At 38.2% G+C, this 23,942-nt stretch overlaps 1 protein-coding gene across 3 annotated transcripts in view; it reads left to right on the top strand.

Annotated features, from left to right (window-relative positions):
• Positions 1–6,713: 6,713 nt before the first annotated feature.
• The window catches only part of CUL5 (cullin 5), a 32,783-nt gene continuing 15,554 nt past the window's right edge, over positions 6,714–23,942 (top strand). For 2 of the 3 annotated variants that reach the window (XR_007903236.1, XM_051779819.1), the window contains exons 1-8: positions 7,438–7,722; positions 13,348–13,457; positions 15,764–15,863; positions 17,228–17,404; positions 20,425–20,566; positions 21,550–21,695; positions 21,772–21,852; positions 23,043–23,136. Coding sequence is in view for 2 of the 3 variants with exons in the window: in XM_051779819.1 (XP_051635779.1) it covers positions 7,621–7,722; positions 13,348–13,457; positions 15,764–15,863; positions 17,228–17,404; positions 20,425–20,566; positions 21,550–21,695; positions 21,772–21,852; positions 23,043–23,136 (952 nt within the window). In the remaining variant the exon portion in view is untranslated. Of the gene's footprint in view, positions 7,055–7,437; positions 7,723–13,347; positions 13,458–15,763; positions 15,864–17,227; positions 17,405–20,424; positions 20,567–21,549; positions 21,696–21,771; positions 21,853–23,042; positions 23,137–23,942 lie in introns of those variants that run through there. The other variant, XM_051779820.1, reaches the window with a different exon arrangement.

Below are 23,942 nucleotides of genomic sequence, written 5' to 3'. Positions count from 1 at the left end.
GGACTTCTAAAATGTTTAACTTTAATTGCTTTTGTTTTAAGTTTGATAAGGAAGAATAAATAACTTTCTCTACTCAAAATATTTTACACATGAATTCTTCAGATATTTTGGCTTGCTTATAATTATATCTGCCCTGTGTAAGAAGCATGAACTATCCTCATACATTAGGAATCAACCAAGGAAAAGATTTTGAGGTAGCAAATGTTCATACTGCTCATTTATGCCTTCAGTATGGAATAGGCTTACCAGTCTAACTTCAAGCTGGTGACTGTCCTGTGTTCACAGAAGATAACATAGGCTTGACTGAGCACCCAAGTACACTGTGCTGCCCTGTGCTGAGATCCCTTCTGCCTCAGCCAAAATGTTACTGGTACCCAAGTTGCCTTACTTAAAGTAAAGGCGGGTGGATGCACCATGATCACAGATATTTCAGTCTCAGCATTCAAGCTCTCGTGTAGAATACATGCTTCGTTGCCTTCTTTGTACATAATTAACATCCAGGGAGAGTGGTTTTCCCCTTGCTGTAGATCTCAGCATGTGACCTCAGCTCCTGCAAGTCTCTGCCTTTTCTTTTTACCCAGAGGTGGCACAGCAATCTCAGCAGCCTATATTAAGCCTTGGAAAGAAAGAAGGCTGAGTGTTTATTCTCTTCATGAGCATGGAACCATAACACAAACATGCTGGACTGTTTAAGAAATCATTAAATATCAAAACACAATTGTCAATAGCAAACATTTGCATTGCTCATTTCTCAGAGTCTCTAGACAATCTTTCAAATAAGTGAATGAAATTAAAATTCTAAAAGAGGAATCTGTAAAGTATAAGTCTTCCTAAAAAGCCTAATAGATAGGACTGCACAGCAAAATAAGCAGACTAAAAATAATAATAATAAGTTAAGCATTTGTGTAGTGAGCCTTTGCTCTAGTACTTAATTGTGCGCGGAAACACCTACATTGCTTAGGTTCCTTAAGGATGATAACGGGATCATTGAATATATTTAAAACTAGAAAAATTCAATGAAAAATTCCCCTTCCTGATTTTCAGAGAAAAAATATTACTATCTCATGAATGCACATATACTTCCTTCCCAGCTCATTTCTAGTGGTAATTCAATGTCTGGGTCTGCTGCTACAACTCATGAGGCTCTCCTCTAAAAACTGACTACCTACATATGCTGTTGTTTTACTCAGCAACATTTGCCCCCTCTGTGAAGCAAATACAGCTGTGAAAAAGCTGAATTTTACTTTTGAGCATGGCAGAATTGTTTATCATGTTTCAGTGAATGTGCCATTCTAATGAAAGTAATGTGACCAAAAATGTGCCAGTTGGGCATAATATGAAGACTGAGAAGTTGTACAGGTTCCTGAAGACAATTTACCTTGCATAATACTTAATCAATGGGAGTGTGAAGAAAACTAAGTTGGTTCTGCAAATATAGAAGTATTCTGCTAAGCAGGAGTTTTAATGTGGAAGAAACAGCTATACAGGCACAGGATTCTACAGAGAGATCGTTTTTCTTCGTGGAGTTGTGGTTCCCACAGACAACCAGTGGAACAATAAACACACAACCAAAATGTGTCCAGGAAAAGAGCTTGATAGCACAAATCCACAAAAATATTATATACGCACTTGGGAGCCAGGGAACAATTGTTTGGCTGCAAACGTCACCACAGCACTCACATGTCATCTTCTCCCATGACTGCCCGTTGTCCACAGGGGCCAGACAGGAATGAAGAGCAGCAGGTTCTTTATGTAATAGCAAGTAAATCTTCATTTAAATTCAAACTGAGGAATTCAACTGGCAAGAAAGCAAATCCCAAGCTTCTAGAGTGAATCCCTGTCTCTGAAAGTATTTAAATAATTTCTATTTCAGAAAAAGGCACATTTTAGGACACCACTGTGTAACTGTGCTGGTTTAAAAGTAAACTGGCAGAAGAAATTAACCCAACTCAAGAGAGGGTTCTTGTCAGAGTTACAATTTTCTAAAAAAAGACTACAATAAATGCAATGATACAGATAAAACTGGTTTTAATCCACAAAGACAGATGTATAACCCTGCACTCTGGGACAAGAACAGAATGGTGTTCATCCACCTCTATGCAGAGCACCACGTGGTGCCAAGAACCTGTAGTCAGCACAGAGATGCAGCCTATTGACTCCCCAACTCCAGCAGGTCCCTGGATAGGTTAGTTTTGTGGAACAGCTGCAGGAATGTCTGGGTATAACTCTGTGCTGGCACTGTATCTACATTGCAGGCTTCTTCCCGTTTCAGTTTCTCCCCTGTGTGGTTTCTTTACAGGAAGGGACTGTCAGAAGCCATATCTGGCACCACAGTCTGACAGTGAGCAGGGCAATAGTTGAAAATGTTAGTGGTAGTTGCTAAGTATTAAGGTACTAAAACTGAGGGTAGGAATTGTGGAAAATATTCCAGTCATAATCTTAGTAATAAAAACCTTTCAAGGTTGGCGCTGCTCTGCAAGCACTTTCAAAAATTGTCCATTTTGGTTAAACTTTCCGTGCCAAGCAAATAGTTTAGGCTATTTAGTAATAATTTATATTAGTTTGTAATTTAAAAATAATTACTGCTTATTATTCAGAGGGAAAAGCCTCCTCTGTGCAGATAATTTTTCTTATTTCCCTGATGTACAGTTTGTGTTATATGTATTAAAAGAGCTATGCCAGGACACAAGTTTAGAAGATGCAAGTCTCAAATCCAGTCAATCAGACCACTGAAATTCACAGTTCATTTTACTGGGATTTTTCTCTACCCAATTCTCTGTGGAAAAGAGTCTGATTCTCAGGGAAGCTTTTAAAAAAAAAGAGAGACAAAGGTTACCAAGCACTGAAAAAGAGATGCATATGTGAACAAGTGTCAGAAAAACAGAACATGTTTTTTTCACATTGTATCCTCTTTTACTCTACCATGCTTCATAGACCAACTTTAAGTCCCCAAGTACACAGTGAATGGAACAGTAAATTTCTAGCTGTCCAAAAACCACTAGGAGATCAGATGTAAATCCCTGCAGCAGTTCTTTGTAACCCTGTGCTTGGGCGAGGAACAATGGCCACATTCTGCCTAACACACACCATGTGCTTCTCTATGTCCCAGGAGGAATTTGGCCTCAACAAAAACCCTCCTGCAGGTTCTGCCTGCAGTCACTTTGCACCACCTCACATCATCCTCAGTGTCACTTAGGGCAAAAAGTGCAAGGTTTTCCAGCAAGGAAACTGGGAAGGAATAGCACTGTTGTCTAAAAATACATCAGAGAAGAACAAACATCAGGGAGAGCAAAGCTATTTAAGCTAAAGGACAATGTTGGCATAAGAACAAAGGGGTCACACTGAGATGCACAGGATAGGTGGTTCTGGTGATGCTAGGATACCAAAATCTTAGTCAAATTTAAGTGAAAGCAACAGTAATATTTACTCCCATATGCAGGCAATTTCTCCAGAATGCCATTGTTAGTAACTAAAAGGGTGATGTAAAGCTTAGATAATAAACACCAGAAGTGTTTGTTTTCTTATTGAAACAGAAACTAACATAATAGAAGAAGTTTGGTCACTGGTGGTGCTTCTTTTTTCAGCTATAAGTAGATGTCTGAGTGTCCTTGCCCTTTTAAAAGGATTGTCTTCAGACACATGGTATGATTCGTGCATGAGGTCATTGTGACTATCCACAGCAGTGATAAATGAGACTTTCCCACTGAAAGGAAAACCATAAGTTTTATTATCCCTACTGAATAGTTTGATAAGAGAGGAGTTTAAAATGGACTAATCAAGTATCAAATGCTTTTTTTCCGTCATGGACTAAGAGAACGTTAGAAGAAACTATGTACATCTTATTGGTACGTGGCCATTGGTACATAGGCATTAGAATAGACCATAGAAATGCATATTTCTCTCTGATGCAACTCATTCAAAGCCAACAGATTTATGCCTGGAATCAATTCACTCCAAGACATCTAGGATGTTATGACAGTATTAATTTCACTGATCATCCAAATCTTAATGGGCTATTTGTTATAAATCACTTTGAAGGCATGGATAGCTCTGGAATTGTCATTAAGTCTGTCTTTACAGTCCATGCATGTAGGCCAATGTAATACCATATACTAATCAATAATTAATATCTTCATTACCATCAGAATTTAATAATAATCCATTTGTAATGGAACTAAAGCAAATAAAACAAGATTATGTAACACTGTGTATTGTAAAAGCACCCTGAAGTGGTACTAAAATACTATAAAACCTTGAGGCTTATGGGTGCCTTTATTTCCCAGAAAATTAATGCTCAGATCTTCAGGGGAAAAAAAAAAGAATTACAGTCATTGTGTAATCCATGCAAAATGAGATGCACATTATTTTTAATATCAGCAAAAAGTACCTCTGTTTCATTGTCTCCCTGCTTCTCAGGTGTTCAAGTTCTCTTTATTCCCTGGCTAGCACTACCCATAACTACTGCACAAAAGCATATTCAGGCAGGATACAAGAACTCTCATACTCAGTACAGTCATTGCTGACCCTTCCAGGCCAATTGGATAAATGTTACAGCAATGGCTACCAGGTACCTAAGAGTACTCAGACAGTGCAAGGTACTCAGGTGCTGCTGTGCTCTGAGTACTCTTCCATTTTTGTTTGGTAAGTTTGAACAAAAAAAGCATATAATCCATGATTTTAAAACATAACATTTTAAAACATAGCATTTTAAAACACAGCCCAACTTCATTTAGCTTCAATGATGGTTAAGTAAAATTTACAATTATAACATTCTAATTATTTGTGTTGTGGTTTTGTACTCTAAGGTTTGTATCAAAGGGACTCAAGTTGAAGTTCTCTATAGAGGCTTATTTTCTCGCTCCATTTACCACAATCAATGTAAAAACATCACTGAATTGTGGCATTAATAGCAAACATATATTAAAAAAAAAAGGCAAAACAAAGAGAAATTGAAAAGAACAATAGATATCAAATAATTGGAAATGCTTACATTTTTAAAGGGTTTGGGGAAAAGAGGATAAATCAGTTCCTGGAGTAGTGGGTCCCAGAAATGGCTGCCTCCATGTCACAGTCTGTAGAATATTTGCCTGTATCCCAGCTTCTCTGGTACTTGCATACCTGTAATGTCATACACAGACTGTGGAGCAGAATGGCTGATGTACAAATACACAATGCACACATTTACTGACTCTGCTGTAGGCCTAACTTCAGCACTGTTGTAGAATATATATGCAATGGACAGTGTGTAATACAATTAGATCTATATTGCATAATTATATACTATACATTCAACTGCATAACTGTGTGTATTATATGAATTTTTAAATATTTAGAGTATAAAATATGTAATATATCATAACAGCAAAGAAAAAATTATAAACCAATTGGAGCATTCAGAAGCTGGAAACTTTATCAAAATAGGAGGTTATTCAATATCTCCTTTTCACTCCTCAATTAAGAGAAGGCCTTAATATGGCCATTGTAATTTATTAAGTTAATAAGGCTGCAGGCCACATTTGGTCAGCATTATCCAAAACTTCCATGACAGTGTACAGATTTGTTAAATATTTTGTTTCAGCTTTTCTAACACTTCAGGGCCCTTGTCCTTTATAATATGAATTTATCTTCAAATGGTGTGCCCCAGGAGAGTAGAAGAGGGGGTTGCCATCCCTGGTGGCAGGTGGTGCAGCTGTCATGACAGCGACACGTGGCAGGCCAGGTGGAACAAGCAGCATCAGTTCTCAGGGCTCCGAGCCTGTAAGAAAAGATCAGGAAAATTTTCTTCAAGACACGTTTTTAGGTGAAGGCTAAATGTTTTAATAGAAAGGTGAGATTCTGTTTGATATAAATAAACCCCAAAAGATACCAAATCCCTTTCCAAAGGTGCCTAAACGCAAACTTTTCCTACTAAATGTTTCTTTGTCTCACTGACAGGAGTTGGACTTTGATGACCTTGTGTGTCACTTCCAACTCAGAACATTTTGTGATCACAGAATCACAGAATGGGTCAGGTTGAAAGGGACCGCAGTGGGTCATCTGGTCCAACGTCCTCGCTCAAGCAGGGTCATCCTAGAGCACACAGCACAGGATTGCATCCAGATGGTTCTGGAAAATCTCCAGTGAGGGAGATTCCACAACCTCTCTGGGCAACCTGTCCCAGTGCACAGTCATCCGCACTGTAGGGAAGTTCTCCCTCGTGTTCAGGTGGAACTTCCTGTCCATCGGTTTCTGCCCGTTGCCTCTTGTCCTATTGCTGGGCACCACTGAGAAGGGCCTGGCTCCCTCCTCCTGGCAGGCACCCTTCAGATACTTATACACTTTTTGATTCTGTAAATAGAAAACTTGTGACAACTGGCTGGGAGAGTGACGGCTTAGCCGAGGATCGGGTGTAGGGCAACGACTAGGCAAAGTGAGCGCCCGTGCGGTGCTGTGCCCACGGCGCTCTCCGCTCCCTCCGGCCGGGCGTGAGGGGGGCCAGTGCCGGAGCACCCGCGGGGACGGGACCGCGGGGAGGGCCGGGGTTGATTAGTTGGTTAGTTGGTTAATTAGCCAGAAGTCGAGTTATTTCTGCCTGTACGACCCAGGGCGCTCCGCCGCGCCGGGGCTCCCGTCCGAGCGCGCTCCGCGGGGCCGTGCGGGCGGCGGGCCGGCAGGGGGCGCTGCAGGCGGGGCCCGCAGCCCGCTGGGCGGCGGGGCCGCTCCCGGCGCCGCATCATGTGGGCCCGGCCCCTTCCATGGAGCCGCGGCCGCCGAGCGCCGCCCGGGCGGACGCCGCCATGAGGCTCTGAGGGGCGGCTGCGTGAGGAGCGCCCGGCCGGTCCCAGCGCTGCCGAGCTCCCCGAGCCTCGCCGCGGGGCAGAGAAGCCCAACGCTGAGGCCGCCGCCGCTGCTGCTGCCGCCGCCGCGGGTCCGGCCGGGCGGGAGGGCGGCCCGGGGCCATGTAAAGCGGCAGCGGCCGGGGGGAGCCGAGCCGAGCTCGGGCAGAGGAGCCGCCGCCGCCGCCGGCCGGGAAGGCCTCGCGGGGGGGATCATGGCGACGTCTAATCTCTTAAAGGTGAGAGCGGGGCCCGGCCGGGCCCTGCGGGAGGGCGGGAGGCGGCGGGGCCGGGCGGCCCTGCGGGTGGCGGGGGCGGCCGGGCCGGGCAGGGCGGCGGGGACCGGGGCAGGGCAGAGCCGGGGTCGAGTCGCGGTGCCGCTGCCCGGAGTTGCCGCTGCCTGGGCCCTCCCGCAGGTGAGCGGCCTTGGGGCTGCCGGCCTCGGCCCGGCCCGGCCCCGCCGGCGGCTGCGGCTGCTGCCAGCACCCTGCTCCCTCCCCCCGGCTCTCCCTTCCCAAACACGCCTCGTTGGGAAACAGCGTTGCGTCGTGCAGTTAGACAGGGCACGGCGTCTTCCCTTTGTTTATTTAAGAAGACTCGGGTGTATGGAAAATGTTTAAGTTGAACAAAAGAGTTGGAAAACGCCTTCGCTGTGGGCAGGTGTCGTTATTGGGGTGGCCACCGTGTTCCAGCTTTTTTGTTAACAGCAGTTTTCCTGCAAAGGAAAACTCCCGGAGGCCTTTCGCTTACGTTAAGTAGCTTTGCTTTTGTAGTCAGATGTTTTCAGGCACTTTCCCGGCGTTCGATGGCAGATGTCAGTCACCCCAAGCTGCTGCAGGTTGGAACGGAAGATTTCGGTAGGACAGTCGAGTGTTTGAGCTCAGGACTGCCTGTCCTGATATTTGCGGTATGTATGAGCAGAAGACTGCATGGCCTTTGAGGCCATGCCAGCACAGGGAAGACAGGCCTACTTGAAACAACTATTACTAGTGCCTCCAGTGTTTCTACAGCACCAGTTAACTCCACTGGTGTGAAAGGCCTTGGGAAGACTATCTGCTGAACTCGAGCAGTTAGCAGCTGAAAACACGTATAAATATAGGCATAATCATGTGTTCTGCACTATATATTATTTTTAAAGATGGTCCCGAAGAAGTGCTGCTTGCATTTGAGCAATCTGACCTCGTTTGGATGTATAGATTTGGCCTGAATCTGCTGGTTGTATCTATTATTCTGAGACACTGAGTGTGAAGAAATGAGAAATAATTGATCACCTTGTTTCTTCCTGGTATCCAAAAAAATGTTTCAGTATTAAAAAGATATATTTTTAAAAAGTCTTCCTTGAAATTGAAATGTAATTGAAATTAATTTTGATTAATTTCTGTATATTTTTATGCCTAAAAGGGGTTACATATCTAAGCAGATAATATTTAAAAATACTTTAAAATTTAAAATTGAGAAGTCCAAGAACAGTGGTGAAAAAAATAATGTCCTATAAGAAGAAGTGCCCTTTTATTGGAAAAGCATGTGTTTAGAGCAAGGCTTGTTAATATTTTAGACCATCTCTTTGCTGTACATCTGAGGTTTTCTGGAAAGACTGATGTGTGCTTTGATGAGATGTGGTCATATAGCCCATAGTAGAGAGAAGAAGCATAGGCTTATGAGTTTTGTCAGCATTCCACTTCAGCTATTTTGAAAGAGTAGTAAGTGAAAATAGAGTCAAAGGCCTTGATTCTGCGAGATGACTCTTGCCAAAGTGAAGTCTTTATGTTGACTATTCATGTTTTTGCAACTGGCCTTTGTATCACCAGTATTTTATGTTGACAACAAGATATATATACGCAGTGTGTTTTAGGAAAAATGCTGCAGAGATACCTATTCTAAACCAGGCCTTTTTTGTCACTCAAAGTGTTATTAAGCACAATAACTTACTAATTAGTGAGTTTTCTAATGACAATATTAAGTACGATTCCTGCATTACAGAAGGAAAAATTATACGGTGATTTGGCTTTGTTTATCATGGCAAAATAAACCAGTGCAAGAACTGGAACTAGGTAAGGTCTTTTGTTCCCAAATCCCACTCACGAGAGTACTCTCTGAGAAGCAAACTGTTGATTCCAGGTTGGTGTTGATTGGCAGTGCCTTGTGCCATCTGAGGGTGTGCAACTTCTTTCTCTACTTCTGCTTTCATGTTTAATGGGAAAAAAGCGATATCTGGGCACAGTAAACCCCAGGGTAAGAAAGGAGAGATATTAAAATCTGTGCAGTTTTTCCATAGCTTTTCCAAATAAGCCTGCATAAATTGGGTATAGACAGGTCTTGGTTTTGCCAGCATGAACAGGAACTAAGCATTTTCTCTTCTTTTACTCCATCCTCATTCAGCTTTCTGCGTAGTTGAGAAAATGAAGTGAAATATTCTTTTCTTATTCTTAGTAACAAATACTAGCTGAATCCAAATCTGACTGGCTGTCATAATTTTAAAGGGCATCATTTAAACTCCACTAGTGCATAGTTTTCCTAATTGTTATTTCTTTTCTTTTGTGAGAGCCTTCTTTAAATGCAAAATTAGAATGACCAATCACATGCTAAATCCTGGAAATATTGAAGTACTTAGTAAGAGCCATTACATGGTCAGGGGTGCCTGCCCTACCTGTAGCAAAGCTGCTCTCCCTCGTTGAGGAGGTGGCTTGCTTTCAGTAGATGGCTGAGCCATTTCTAGGAGAGTCCCCTAGAGGTTTTTGTCTAAACATATGTGTGACTGTGACACTTTCAAAGTGGGATACTTCATTTCAGGGCGTGTGCCAGACTTGTAGTTTGTTCCCTTTGCAATGACAAAGTCTAAACCAATTCACCCATGTGACATGAAGACATTTGAGTTTTTCTGCCGTTTCTGGAACAGAAAGTATCCCCACTTATTGCAGCATAAAGAAAACCTGTAGCTGTATCCATGCTGGCAGATCTGCCAGCAAATGCAGGAGTCTGTCCTTGCAAGATGAACTGCAGCATGAGCCTGATGTTAGGAGACAAGCAGCAAAGGAAGCAACAAATTTTCCATGGACTTAAACAAATGAGAAACGTTATTTACCTTTGCATCAGTTTCAGCTGTCAATGACAACTAGAAACACATCTGAAATATTTGAATTCTTCAACTTGAAGTACATGTTTCCAGCTCTGTATTTTAAGTTTTTCTGTTTCTTCCTGGCTATTTCCATTTAGGATATCCTTAAGAAGCATGGGAATGTTGCACGCTAGTTAGTTACATAGAAAAGCTTTCCCTGTGGCTACTTTCCTGCTTTGAATAGGAACTTGTTACAATCATTACACTGATTTTTAGAGCTGCTGGTAGCAGAGATTAATCAGACAGTGTTTATTCCAATCTGTGATGTCATATTTCCCATTTCATCCCTCTGTGAACTAGCTTTAATATACCTACTGTCTGAAAACAATGAAGTAGTAGTAAAGGCAATGATGTTACTCATATGTAGATAAGATGTACAGTAAGACCTAGAGGGTGTTGCTTTTTTTACAGTACTGTCCAGAGCATCTGGTAGAGATGAGGGCTGAATTTCTATGTGTCCTGAAATATAGAGAGTACACAGCAAAGAGAGCTGAACATCCAAATAGACATTTCGAGGGTAAGAGGGACGGTAACATGGAGGTCCTGGGGTATTGCTTTGCCTTGTTATGTCTATTATGTCTAAGTGCTTATCCATAAAAGTAAAGAACAGGGAAAAGTACGTTTGAAGTGTAAAGTTGGAGGACGTATTTCAATATAGGGTGTAAAGTAGTATGTTCTTCAAGTAAAATTTAGTGTTAAAATGGAACTTTAAATCTGTATGAACAAATTAATTGAAATGACTTTTGAGACAAATTATTTTATAAGTGGAGTTTTTTTTCAAAGCTTTAAATTTTAAACTCTAGAATGGCTACTTAGCCAGGGTCTGGCTCTCAGTTGTAGCCCATGTTTTCAGAGAAGATTTGATAACTGGAGTAATTTTATCTCGTCCAAGGTATTATACCTTACCATCCTGCTTACCTTTCTATGGGAACTGTGATTTGAGGCAAACTAAGAAGGAAAAACTGCCCGGGAAATACTGCTCAGAAATTGCATGTGTGACTTTGGTATCAACTAAGAATTACCACTGTTTGACCTTCTCTTCTACTGTAAAATTTGTGTTTTCTCGTAAGGGTAGAATTAATGAATGTGAAGGACACACCGTAGGTGGTATTTAATGCTCCCTTCCCTTCTTGTAATTTCAGTACAAAAGTATAAGGTCATGGAAGCATGAATCTACCTAGATAATGTTGAATTGTTTGTTGAACTTAGAGTAGTTTCGTTGGGATTTTTCATCCATTGATTTTGTTTCCTCTTCTGTTTAGTTAAGGAATGAAGGAGGAAATGTGGAAAAAATATACTCCTATGTATAGGAAACAAAGTTCTAAACTTCTCTGACATTTCAGGACAAGCTTTGTTTCAGGAATTCCTTTTAAGTAAGCAGATGTTTATTTCAAGTGGATACACAACTTTTACAACTGAAGTTGAGTTTTATGTGTGTTTCTTAGAATGAAGTAGGTATTCACAGTTTAAATCATATAAACAGTTGTGTTTGCAATCTCCCTCCCCCCATGTTTTACAATGAAATTAATCTTATTCACAAAGATGGAGCATTCAGGTTTTATCTTCAGCTGTTTTCAGTGAAGGGTTGAATTACACTTCTCAAGAATTGCAGAACAGATTTTTTTTTTTACTTTTTCTGGAAAAAACTTACGGGATCTACTCTGAAGTTTTACGCCAAAGGAAAACTTATGAGGACGTTGTTTTTACGTACTTTATAATGCCCTTTCTGTAACTTCTAACTGTTCAGTAGCTGGCCTTTCAAGTTCATTATCCTGCAAAGAGGGACTTGGAACAGAAGTATCTGCAAGTAAAACCTAATAATTTTCACAGGACTGGGAAAGATTAGAGCAACACATCAAAGTTAAGGGAATAATTGTAAAGCTAGCTCTGTGTGGGGGAAGCATGTAGTTGATGATTTTCAAAGATGATGTATTCAAATGACCTTTTTTTCTTGTAGTGGGAAAGAATAGGCAAAACTATCCCTCTGAATTTGAAAGCAGTTTATTTTTCTATTTTTTTTATGTTGAAAGATTTACAGACTTTATCAACAGGGGCTGCTTCTGTGAAAGCCATATTCAGTACCTACCACAGTAGTTTGATAATGTTGTGAGGCCTCCAGGTGCTGTTACTTTAAAAATAGTTACTGTGGTGCCTGTTGCATCTTTATAGCTTCAAGATGTATCTTTGCACTTAAGAGCACCAGGGGATACAGTTACCAAACTGTGCTTATTCTGAATACAAAATAACAGTTTTAATTGTAAATTTCCATGTAGAAATTAATCAAAAGGCGATGGTTGAGGGAACGTGGTGTGCTGCTTGTGCTTGTTTATCAGAAGAGATGTTAGTGACAGAACAGTGCACTTGTCAGAATTTCAAGTAGTCAGACTGTATTATTTGCTGTATTTGAAGTGAATTGTGTCAAGTGTAGTATCGCTGACCAAGACAATGATCTGTTCAAAAGTAAACAGTGCATTGGAACACAACACTTCAGATAATCTGTGGTCTTTCTGCCACAGAACTCCCAATCAACATAGCTTTTTAATTGCAGGTTTTTCTTTTTAAAATGTGGAGCCGTAAGCAAACAGGATAACAACATATGCAGTAGAACTGCTGTTTTTCTCTCAAAGTTGTTGTGGTTTTGGTGGGGTTTTTTTAATAATAGAAGTTAGTCTGTATACTATGGTGAGATTTTTCAGAATAATCAGAATTATATGGAAGCACTTCATTTCTTTAGCTTGCCTCTTAGTTTTTATTGTAAGTTTGAAAAATCCGCCTTGGATTAGACTTTTCAGCATGGTGTAAATAATTTTTATCTGCACCAGCTGTACTCTTGGCCCTCAGAGTGCCTATGGCCAGTTAACCCACAGGAAGGGAGTCTGTCATACAGTAGCTCCTATGTTACTCTGTTTCCTTCCTCCCTCTTTGCTGCTGATGCCAAATACACGGTGAGAGAAAAAGGGTACATGGCAGCATCCACAGGTACAGTTCCTGATTCCTGGCTGCCATTTTGATCAGGGTAATTTATTCAAGATGGGTTTGCAACTGTGCCTTGTGACTTTTATTGCATCTGTCTTTGCTGCGACAGAGAAGCTGACCCAAGTATCATTCATGTTGTCTGTGTATAACTCCATTTACATCTGAAGAACACTTGCTAGAACTTGTTTCCTGTAGCTAATGCAGTGAATAAATGAAGAAGTTGGCAGTCTGTTTCTCTTTGAAACAAATAATAGCTCTCACTTTTTAAAGTAATACTGTGAAAAGTGTTGTTCAGCTGTGGTGGTGTAGCTCAAACGCTAGCTTAGGAGGGACACCTCTGAGAAGAAAATATTTTTTCTTTAACTGTAGAAACTGCAATCCTTCAAGATAACTTTAAATAAGAAGCTGGTTTATTAACAATATTTTTTTTGTTCCTTTTAGAATAAAGGTTCACTTCAGTTTGAAGACAAATGGGATTTCATGCGCCCTATCGTTCTGAAACTTCTTCGTCAGGAGTCTGTCACAAAACAGCAGTGGTTTGATCTGTTTTCGTAAGTAATTTTTTTAATATCTTACATCCTTCTACATAATGGGAATACATGTACTACTCCTGATACAGAAGTCGCATGTGACATAGACTGTGTGGAAAAACAGAACAAAAGTACTGTTTGAGTTTTATTAAGTGATAAATCTGCCTACATTGCTGTAAATGCTCAAAAGTAGAGTTTTGCTGAGATTCAGGTCTTTGCAAATAGGATGGTGAAAGAACAACAGATCATTTTGACTTCAGCTGACCACAGTAAGTAAGTTTTGTACCTGCCCACAAACTTATTCTTAGAATTAGAGAGAAAATGTTTACTGCTTTGTCAGTAAGTTCATTAAAGGCAGTTTGCTGAATGTTACATTATTCTAATTTGAATGGCTTTCTTCTAAAATAACTGAAGAATGCTACTGAAGTAGCTGGATGGTGCAGTTTAACTGGTATTATTTGAATAGTTTTGTACCCTAAGAATGATATAATAATACTTTTCAGACAATGTTTGCATTAATGTTCTTTCTGAAAACCCTGCCATTTTCTTCCTTTCAAAAAGCCAGAAGTGGCTTCCTATTAGGTGATGATTTTTGCCAACGTAATATGGAAGTGATTTACAAAAGATATATTGGAAGTATATCTAAAATAATCTTTGTCTCAATGGAGTTATTTTCCCTTAAATACAGTTGTAGTTTAAACCTGTAGACTCTCCTGCTTTTAAAATTGTCACAAAAGTAGTTTTTATTTAAATGCAGTCTTGTTGCAGTCTGTGTCTGTATCCTCTTTTTGATGAGGATGGTGTAGTGGCTCTTTTTACACCCATCTTACTGCATCTGTCATGCTTTTCTGCCAACCAAAAGGAACAGTAATTTATCATGTAATGGTTGTTAATCTCTTAGGATGTGTCTATTATAGTAGTTACCAGAAACATGGTATAGTTAAGGTAAAAATTCAGTTCTGAGTCATTGCTTTAATGATTAATAACTAGTTCAATAATTCTGCATTGAGATTGAAACTTTCTGTTTATTATTTTTCTTGTAGCTGAATTATTGAATAGAACTTAATTACCTTTATGGCTAAAATAAGGCTTTTGAGGGAAAGGAACCCACTGTCCTAGGTTCATATTTTTGGACAGTGCTTTGTTAAGCTTATTAATAAAAATTCAAAATCTGTAGGTGTCTTCTACTTGCCCTTTGAGTATAATTATCCAGTATTGCTTTTTTCACTGCTCTGAGGAAACAGCGGCATTCTAAATGCAGTAACACGTTTTCTGCACATGAGCATTGTGGAAGTCTCACCTGTTAGGTAGAGCTCTATAAATCTTAGGCCTGCACCTTTGATCTGTGTCAAAGGAACTTTTTACCTTGCAAGTTTTGTCTTTTCAGTTAAACTAAAAAAGCTGCTTTTCTGTTGAAATAAGTGTATTCATTTAATAGGAACAAAGTAATAACTTCAGATTATATGGTTGCTTTTCTGCAAAGATGTGGCCTTATTAATGAAAGGCAGAAGAACCAGAGGATGGTAATGAATCAAAAAAAGGCTTCCTAGGCCATGTTGTATATGATGTATGGGTAGGAGTGTAACTTGCTTTATTTAGTCCTCATTATGGAATGGGTAGGAATTAAGTTCCACTTGCTGGGCTGTCAGGTAGGAAAAATCATACTTGAGTGTTGATTAGAACCCAGTAATAGAATTTGGCTTTGCGATTCTGTTTGGTAGCTTTTCTGTAGTAAGGTTCCACTTTAAAATGCTACCACTGCCATGAAATGTTTAAGTGATCTTATTAAACTAGTTAAATCATCTTTTAAATTACCTGATCCCTCAGAGTTCAAGTTTCTCATGAAGAAGGTCTGTTTCCTTTGTAGCACAAGGATGTTTCAGTGTTTGGATTGTGAAACTGTCAGTGAAGGCTGCATGTTAATGAGAGTATTTTAGAATAGCATGGGCTGAGTAGTAATACTGCTACTGGTAGGTGATTTCTATCTTTGTCAAGGAAAAGGTTTAAAAATTGTCCTTAATTCAGTAAGGATTATTGAATAGGTACTGAAAATAGAATTGTCTCGTATATCTCCTTCTTGACCACAGCCTTTCTCCTCGATAGGTTGAAGTTACTTGCTTCCAGGACTTTTCTCAAAAGCCTCAGTCTCTTCCCCACACGTTTTCTTGCATGTGTCACTGGGATCTAACTGTGTGTTGTTTGACAAAGACAGATAACAAGTGTATTAATTTCTTAGACATACTGAAATTACGACTGTTTAAGCCTCATACATTACTACATTAAAATTTGAGTAGCTATTACTAAAAGGTGGATAAATTGTTTTCTAGAGATGTACATGCAGTTTGCTTATGGGATGATAAAGGTCCAGCAAAAATCCACCAGGCTCTGAAGGAAGACATCCTTGATTTTATTAAACAGGCACAAGCAGTAAGTTCCTAAGGTTCCATAACTTCTATTCATATTGTTAGAAAATAACCATATAATTCTGACTTTCATTGGATTTAAATGCATTGGTTTTTTGTTTGAAATTTTGTGATTTTCTGGATATCACAATTACCCTGCAAACTTCTATTGACAAAAAGAAGACTTGGCCTTGAGCATTTGCCTTGGTTCATTGTTTTCTCACAGTGCTTGAATCTGGAGTGGGCAGTGGTTTTTGTGTTATATTAAAAAAACCTATAACAAGCATTATCTTAGTTTATCTAACAGTACTTATGGAATCTTCTTCCACTTGAAAACTTCTTAAAGCAGAATTTTCCATAAGAAATTCCTCAGAAAAAAAAAAATTGCTTATGTAGCTTCAGTGCTGTGCTGACATGTTCATGGATGGCTTTAAAATAAGCCATATGTATGGCCTACCACAAATATCTGTGCTATTGACTCAGCAAGCTTAACTGTCCAGTTTTATAGGCTTCCCTCAAGACAACTGAATTTGTCAATAGATTCAAAGGAAATTCTTTTGTTTGTAAAACATGTAGCAAAAGATGTTGTCTGTAATAAGGGATTTAAAAGAGGGGGTTGTTGTAATATTTTTAAAAAATATTAAAAAATCATGACAAATGTCTGTAAAGGAAAAAAATTAAAGTCTTTCTTTAGTGAAGTGATTTACACCATTAAGGCTTTGCTTAAAGGAAATTAGTTTCTTATAGAGGCATTTGTGTAACCTGGCATATAAATGTTGACTTTTTAAGTTCCACAGCTTACTTGCTTACAGCAGGCATAAATGCTATGCTGAACTGAGGCCTTTGATATGGTCTGTGTTGGCTTTTATTTGAGAGGCAGGTTTTTAGGCATTTTGATAGCCATTGTACAATGTAGCTGTAGTTTCCAGACTTTATTAAAATATACATGTTAACTAGCTGTCTGGGTCTAATGAAAGGCTAGTAGGTGCCTTTGAATCAAAACTTTTCACTGCATAGAATATAACATAGTCCTTCCAGCTTTATGTTGAAGGTTTTTATATATGGTTGTGCCAGTACATGCCAAAAGTTTTAATATTTTTGACTTGTAGATGGCTTAGAAGGAGAAAAAAAGAAAAGGTTAATTTGGAGAATTTGAACTTACCTGTTTGCTGCTATCTTTCTTTACCCTTTAGAAATGACCCATGTGCCATGGGTTAATAACTACTTCTGCAAGCTAAATGGCACTTAAATATGCAGACTTTCTTATTCTGATATATCTGTACATTTGAATTTTATATGGAGAGTTATTTTCAGTATAAGCAAAGTCAGCCCATATTTTGTGCATAAATTTGTTTATAAATTACCTCCTCTTCTCCCCCGTCCCTCCAGAGAGTGCTGAGTCATCAAGATGATACAGCTTTACTGAAGGCATATATAGTGGAGTGGCGCAAGTTCTTCACGCAGTGTGATATTTTACCCAAGCCATTTTGTCAATTAGAGATTACTTTAATGGGCAAGCAGGGCAGCAACAAAAAGTCTAATGTAGAAGACAGTATTGTCCGAAAGGTAAGTGATCAGTACTAAAAGCTTTGTTGCACTGTTTGCCTACAGTAAACAGGGGAAGGGACTCTGTAGCTGAAAATGAAACCACATCACACATGTCACATGATGTATCGCTTTGCTTCGGCGTGAGAGTCAGAGTAACCCTGCAACTTTTTTTTTTCCTCTCCATAATAGTTTCACTTTGTTTCTCCAATTCAACTTTGGCTATTAACAGTATTTTTCATGTGATTAAAACACTTCTCGTTTGGGCTTTGGGTTTGTCTGGACTTTGGTGGAGGTTTTTTGAGGGGTTTGGTTTACTTTGTGTGGGTTTGGTTTTTTTTTAATTATGACTTGAATCCTGGAATGGCAAGTAGTTGTAAATTCATCTACTTTTTGTATATTTGTGAGTAGCAAGTGTATTTGTATACATCAGTGAGTAGTTTTTCTGCTCCTGGTTTATATCCCTAGGCCAAAATGGTAACTGGGACATACCTCTGCATTTTATAAATGACTGATTAAATTCTGTCATCTTAAGTTAAATATGGCTGTTGATATCTCAATTTCCCCTTTTTTTTCCAAACTGTCAGTCATATCAATGAAAAGATTAGACATGTAGAATCTTGTAGATATGATCTTTTTACTGGTTCATATTAAACATAAGAAAGTCTAGTGCTTTGAGTATGGAGGGCTCAGTGTTCTGAGTCCCATGAATAGTGGTCCTGGAAATTGCTTTAGTCTTTTATTATAAGGAAAATGAAACATATCAGTTGTAAAGTGTTATGTACTTTAGTTTAACATCTTTCATTATTCCTTTTCATTGCAAAAGTATCTGTAGGGAAATGAAATTTCTTTATCGATATTTAGCTTGGTATTGAAGATCATTTTAACTGTTCCACTATCTCCAGGGTGGGAAGAGCAAAATAGTTTGAATGCTTTACTTTGGGCAAGGTTTTTTTAATTTGCCTTTCTGTTTTGACATCTTGTCCTCTTTACCTCTTGAAGAAAAGGAAGAGAAAACAGCAGCAAAGAGAGGAATCACCATTTCACATTACCTTTTTAGTTTTCATTGTTTGCTGGAGAAAGCATGTGATCTTATTAGGCTCACCAAGATCTGGAAAACTTGAACTCTTAACTCTGCTTTATGCAGAAGGCAGGAAAACTAAGAAATTAAAGAAAAGATAATGTCAAGTGGACAAAGTAGTGAGGAGAATCTGGGAGAAAGAACTGGTTTCTAACAGTTCAGATTTTGGTCAAGACTGAAGCTGATGGAGTTGTCTCTCATATGTAGTCCAGCAAGGACCAGCTCATCACTGGGATGTTAAAGCCCAGAGTCTCCAACCTATCTCATTATTTCATATTCACTGCTGAAGGTCACTTTCTGTTTCTGGCATCATTCTCTGTAGTTTTCTAAAAAGTGCTTTGTGGAAACTTTTCCCATGCTTGAGAAGTTCTTCATACAGTCACCCAAAATGATACATGTGTTTTCCTTCAAATATCTGTGTAAAACTTCCCTATCCATAATGTCTAGAAGCAGTTTGACCATGACAAAGTCATTAATGTGCCCGCCAGGTTGCTTGAGATTATCTCACTGTTTTCTTCTCCATTTTTTACTCACTTCAGCTCTTGTAAACTAGTTCTCTAATTGCACAGTGCAACATAATGTTTGTATCAATAAAGTTCAAGTAATGAGAAAGGTCATGGAGGAAGCATAATTCAATAAAGCTTTGCTTCTAAGAATGTTGCAACGTTGTAAACGTTTTCTTCCAACACGAATTACTTCAGTTGTAGAAACAGAAATTTAGTGGAAATTGAGAGACAGTTATGGAGAAGTTAAGAATAAACTATGGTAAACTTAACTCTCTTGAAAGGATATCCAACTTTTCTTAGGTGCTTGCTGTGTTAAAATCTAAAATTTACAAAGCAGGAATGGAATAAGATCATCTAATCTTTACTACTAGCTTCACCATACAATGATGTCAAGTCATCATAGGTTATTTTTTAGCAATCATAGGTTATTCACAGTCATGAGGTAAAGTTTTTGAATTCATAAATTTTATGATTTCAACCTGCTTTCCACTACCAGTGTAGACTGAATATTATTGTGCTTAAATTCCATTATTAGCAGTTACTGTCAAGTTTGTAGATAGTGTAAGTTTGAGCTTTTTTCTAAAGCAATGAAATGGCCTGAGTTGCATAGAAAAAATTACATTATCTTTAAAGCTTTGGCATAATTTCATTAGGTATTCAGTGACATATAGATAGAGCCAGATCCAGTGACTTGAGGTTCAAAGCAAATTAAGATTTTTAGCGAACACATAGAATGCTTCAAGTATTTACTACTGAAGAGCTAATAGGGCTTAGGTGGGCACAAGTATGGTGGTCAGGTGTAATGCAATGCATTTGCAGCAGCATCAGTAGCAATCACCAAAAATTAATAAATCACACAATGGAATAAAAAGGGACCCATTGAGTGATGAGGATTTTGACAGGAGCCTGCATAACTAATTTTAAGACTTTGCACTGTTTAAATGAGATTTGGAGTTTTTTATAATTTACATATGCATCACTTGCATACTGAACTTTCTTGTTAGATAAATGCAATCTAAAACCATCAGTCTTTTTCTTTACATAAGAAAATTAAGAAAAAGCCTGCCAAATAGTGAACTGTATTTGGATATTTGGCTCAGAAGTACCCCCTGATACTGCAACTCTGACACATTGCATGGCTGGAAAAGTTACCTGACTAATTACCATGAACTGTAGAAATAATACAGAATTATGGAATTAATATATGCATTAAAGACTGATTTCCCCTAGCTGTCCAGTTATATAAAGTAAGCTTAGAAGGTAAGCTGAATATTCCTTCTATAACAAGTTCAGAGAAAGATGAAATTCTACTGTAGCTGAACTGCTGTATGAACCTGGAAATTACATTAAAAATTGCTCGATTTGTGTTTCTGATGTCTTGCATGTCTTTTGCACAAACGTAGGTCTGCGTGTACCTTTCTGACAGGATTTCTTTTTTCCTTCCTAATACACAGCTCATGCTAGATACGTGGAATGAATCCATATTTTCCAATATAAAAAATAGGCTTCAGGACAGTGCAATGAAGCTAGTTCATGCGGAAAGACTAGGAGAAGCTTTCGACTCTCAGCTCGTTATTGGAGTTCGAGAATCATATGGTATGTCTTGCACAGGCCAGTTTGTTGCCCCTTCATTTTAGTAAATTAATTTTCTTCATACAAAGGTGGCAGTTGTGGTAGGGTTGAAACTATTATCTCAGCATTTGGTATTGATTTTTTTGTTGTTCTTGCTGATACATGATATCAGTTAAATTCTGCATATAATCTTTAGCTTCTAAGTGGTTTACCTGTGTATCAGTTACTGCAAAATCCATGTTTACAAAGAGAAAATTTTTCAGTGTTTTAGGGTTGCAGATATAACTTTGTCTGTACTCCTTTACATGCTGTTTCTGATTCTTCAGACGGTTTGAAGAAGAAATGTTAAACAGGCTGCATTTAAGACTTTCAGTCATTTTGTTGCAGAACAGATCTGTATATCTGAAACCTCTATGACATTTCACCATTGTCTGCTGTTTTGCAGCCTGCTGTATGAAACTTTTGGCTTCTCTCGGATGGCTTTATGGATGTCCAATCCTAAACTTTTTTAAAGCATATCCTATTAGTGACTATTTATTTCCAACTAATGCAAAGCACTCCAGTAAGCTCACTGTCTCCATTCTTGTTAAAACAGGAAAAAAATAAAATGAAGACATTGTTATTGTAATAACAGTGTCTAAGAGAAGCTTTTTGTTTAGTCAGGTGGAGAACTTTTCACTTTATTAGACATTATACTGATCTTTTTTTTTCTTCTTCCTTAAAATTTTCTATTTATATGTGTATTTATGATTACTGTGTTTGAATGTCTGAAGTGCTGGAGCTAAGTATGCAGTTTTTTCTGGTTCTCTATAGTTAATTAGATTGTTTTTTGGAGCAAAGACTGAACAAATTTGGTGTCCTTTTGTGATCAGAGTGCATTTATCAGATATTTCAAATTGTTCAATGCAACCTTTTGATACAAGACTCACTCTCTCATTGAGATTTGCTTAATATTAGCCACATAAGTTTCCAAGACTTGAGAGTAAGTTTGGACTTTCTCTTTGCAGTTAATCTTTGTTCTAATCCTGAAGATAAACTTCAGATATATCGGGATAACTTTGAAAAGGCATATTTGGATTCAACAGAGAGATTTTATAGAACACAGGCTCCTTCTTATTTACAACAAAATGGTGTACAGAATTATATGAAATATGTAAGTAAAAATTCTGTTGGAATTTTGTTCTGAAAGTGTTAGTGCTTAAAATGATTGCTGTTATACTTTTGCACAGGCAGATGCTAAACTAAAAGAAGAGGAGAAAAGAGCACTACGATATTTAGAAACAAGACGTGAATGTAACTCTGTAGAAGCAGTGAGTATAATATGTAGAAAAATTACATATTTATATTTATGTAGTATTATTATATTGCAGTTTTTATTTTTCTGTTACAGTATTATTTGGTAGCACTAAATTGAAACAATTTGGTTTATGGTTTTTAATTTACATGGGTTTTATGGTAATTAATTTGCAACAAGATGTATTACTTTCCAGTGGTAATCTACAATTTCTGCAGGTGTTTTAATAGTACATGTAGAACAAAAGTTCACACTGAAGGGCAGGTTTTTATTCAGATTGGTTTTTGTTCTTTTATTTTGAGTCGAGTATGGTTGGTTTTTTTCCTGTGTTTGAAAATAAGCTGACCAATCTGTTTGGCAAAGGGTTTCTCAGTGCTTATTTAGAATACCTGAAAGAGTTATTGTTCATTGCAAACAAAAGGAGCTATAGAAATTTCATTAAAACTGTAATAGATTTCCTCTTAGGCTGAAATATGACCATTTAATATAAAGGTCGTTCTTCTTTTTTTCCTTCCCCTTCTTCCCTCTTGAGCAGTATTTTACACAGCTCAGATTCTGGAGGAAGATTTAACTGTAACGAATAGTTCATGATTGTCTGTGTTGAAATTAGTTCAGGAAACAGGTTATTTTAAATAAATACCTTTTAAATCTGATTTTTTTTTTTGCAGTGGATCAAAATGTGCTTTATGCCTTTTGTTAAGCTGTGAATCATTCATTCTGCACAGCTATAAATTGTAACCCATATAAAGAGACTGACAAAAGAGAGATGGTCCTGACATGTATATACAGTTTCTGTTCTAGATCTAGTGCCTTATTCAAGCCATCCAGCCTGGTCCAAATAGGGTATGCTGGAATGAGAACTATTCTTAGCTCTTGGATGTATACTTGGAAATGAAGTAGGCTAGTTAGTGTTCCAAAAGTGATGGCTCCCTTGAGAGGAAAGAGTTGACAGAAATACTAAGCTTATTAATGGTTTGGAGGAGACTTTACCACATTTATGAACCAAAGCATTTTGAGGAAGTATGGTTCCTGTATAGATTGTATTCAAACTACACATACTCTTCATGAATCAGTCAATGAATTCGTTGTTTTATAGAGCTGGTTGTTGAGAACAGGCTAGATCCTGTGTCATGGCAAACTTGAGACACGTCAGACTTTGGCGTTCAGATGGCTGCATGAGCTAATTCTGTGTTTAATGTATTTCAGCTAATGGAGTGCTGCGTCAATGCCCTGGTGACATCTTTTAAAGAGACTATTTTAGCTGAATGCCAAGGCATGATCAAACGAAATGAAACAGAAAGTAAGTGAAGCTTCAAGAACAGTGCAGGATGAACCCAGCATCTACTGCATAAAAATAGATTTGTGTGTAGATATATCAAATTACGGTTTTTAATAGATGGTGGCAGTCTTTCATAGAAAAGTACTACTGCTCATGATCAATTTTATCCCACAAAAAACTACTGTCATTGGCTCGTATTTTTTTCTATCACTTTTAAAATCTGTATGTACAATAACCTAATTTGAATGAGTGGATAGCTCTCATCTTACTTGAAAAACAAAAAGAATATTTTGTGTTCTATTTTCTTTATTTTTTCCTACATTTACTTTCATCGTGTTGACCAGCTCTGGTAAATGCTACGAATGTCTTTACCTTCTATTTGAATACTTCAGATACAAACACTTCATTTCTACCCCTCTGCCTGTTTACACCTGGAAAAAAAGTGAAGCATCTCTTTACAAAGCTCTTTTTCTGAAAGGCAGGGAGAAATTTTTCTTCTTCTGATATTGGTGCTGGACCATAGGTCAAATGAACCAAATCTCTGCAAGCTGTTCATGTGGTTTTATAGCCAGTGTCAGTGTGAGTATTGAAAGTTAGCTCTGCATGCCTTTTTAAAGTTTTCAGAAGTTTTTTTTTTTTAATTCTGCTGCCAGAAATTGAGAGGCTAGTGTGATTCAGAAGTCTTGTGTTGGTCCTGTATGATAAAACAAACTAGATATGTCATTAAAATGTCATAATTCAAGTAGGGAAATTGAAAAAAAATAAAAGCTGAACTCACAGGTTAATTTTTCTTTGAAGTCTGAGTATCCTGCAGCCAGGGAATATTT

This window comes from Manacus candei, unplaced genomic scaffold, assembly GCF_025592945.1.
Source record: "Manacus candei isolate 608988 ecotype Guabito, Panama unplaced genomic scaffold, ASM2559294v1 h1tg000014l, whole genome shotgun sequence".
Taxonomy (NCBI): domain Eukaryota; kingdom Metazoa; phylum Chordata; class Aves; order Passeriformes; family Pipridae; genus Manacus; species Manacus candei.
Note: the sequence above shows the minus strand (reverse complement) of the source record. Positions and strands in the feature narration are given on the sequence as shown.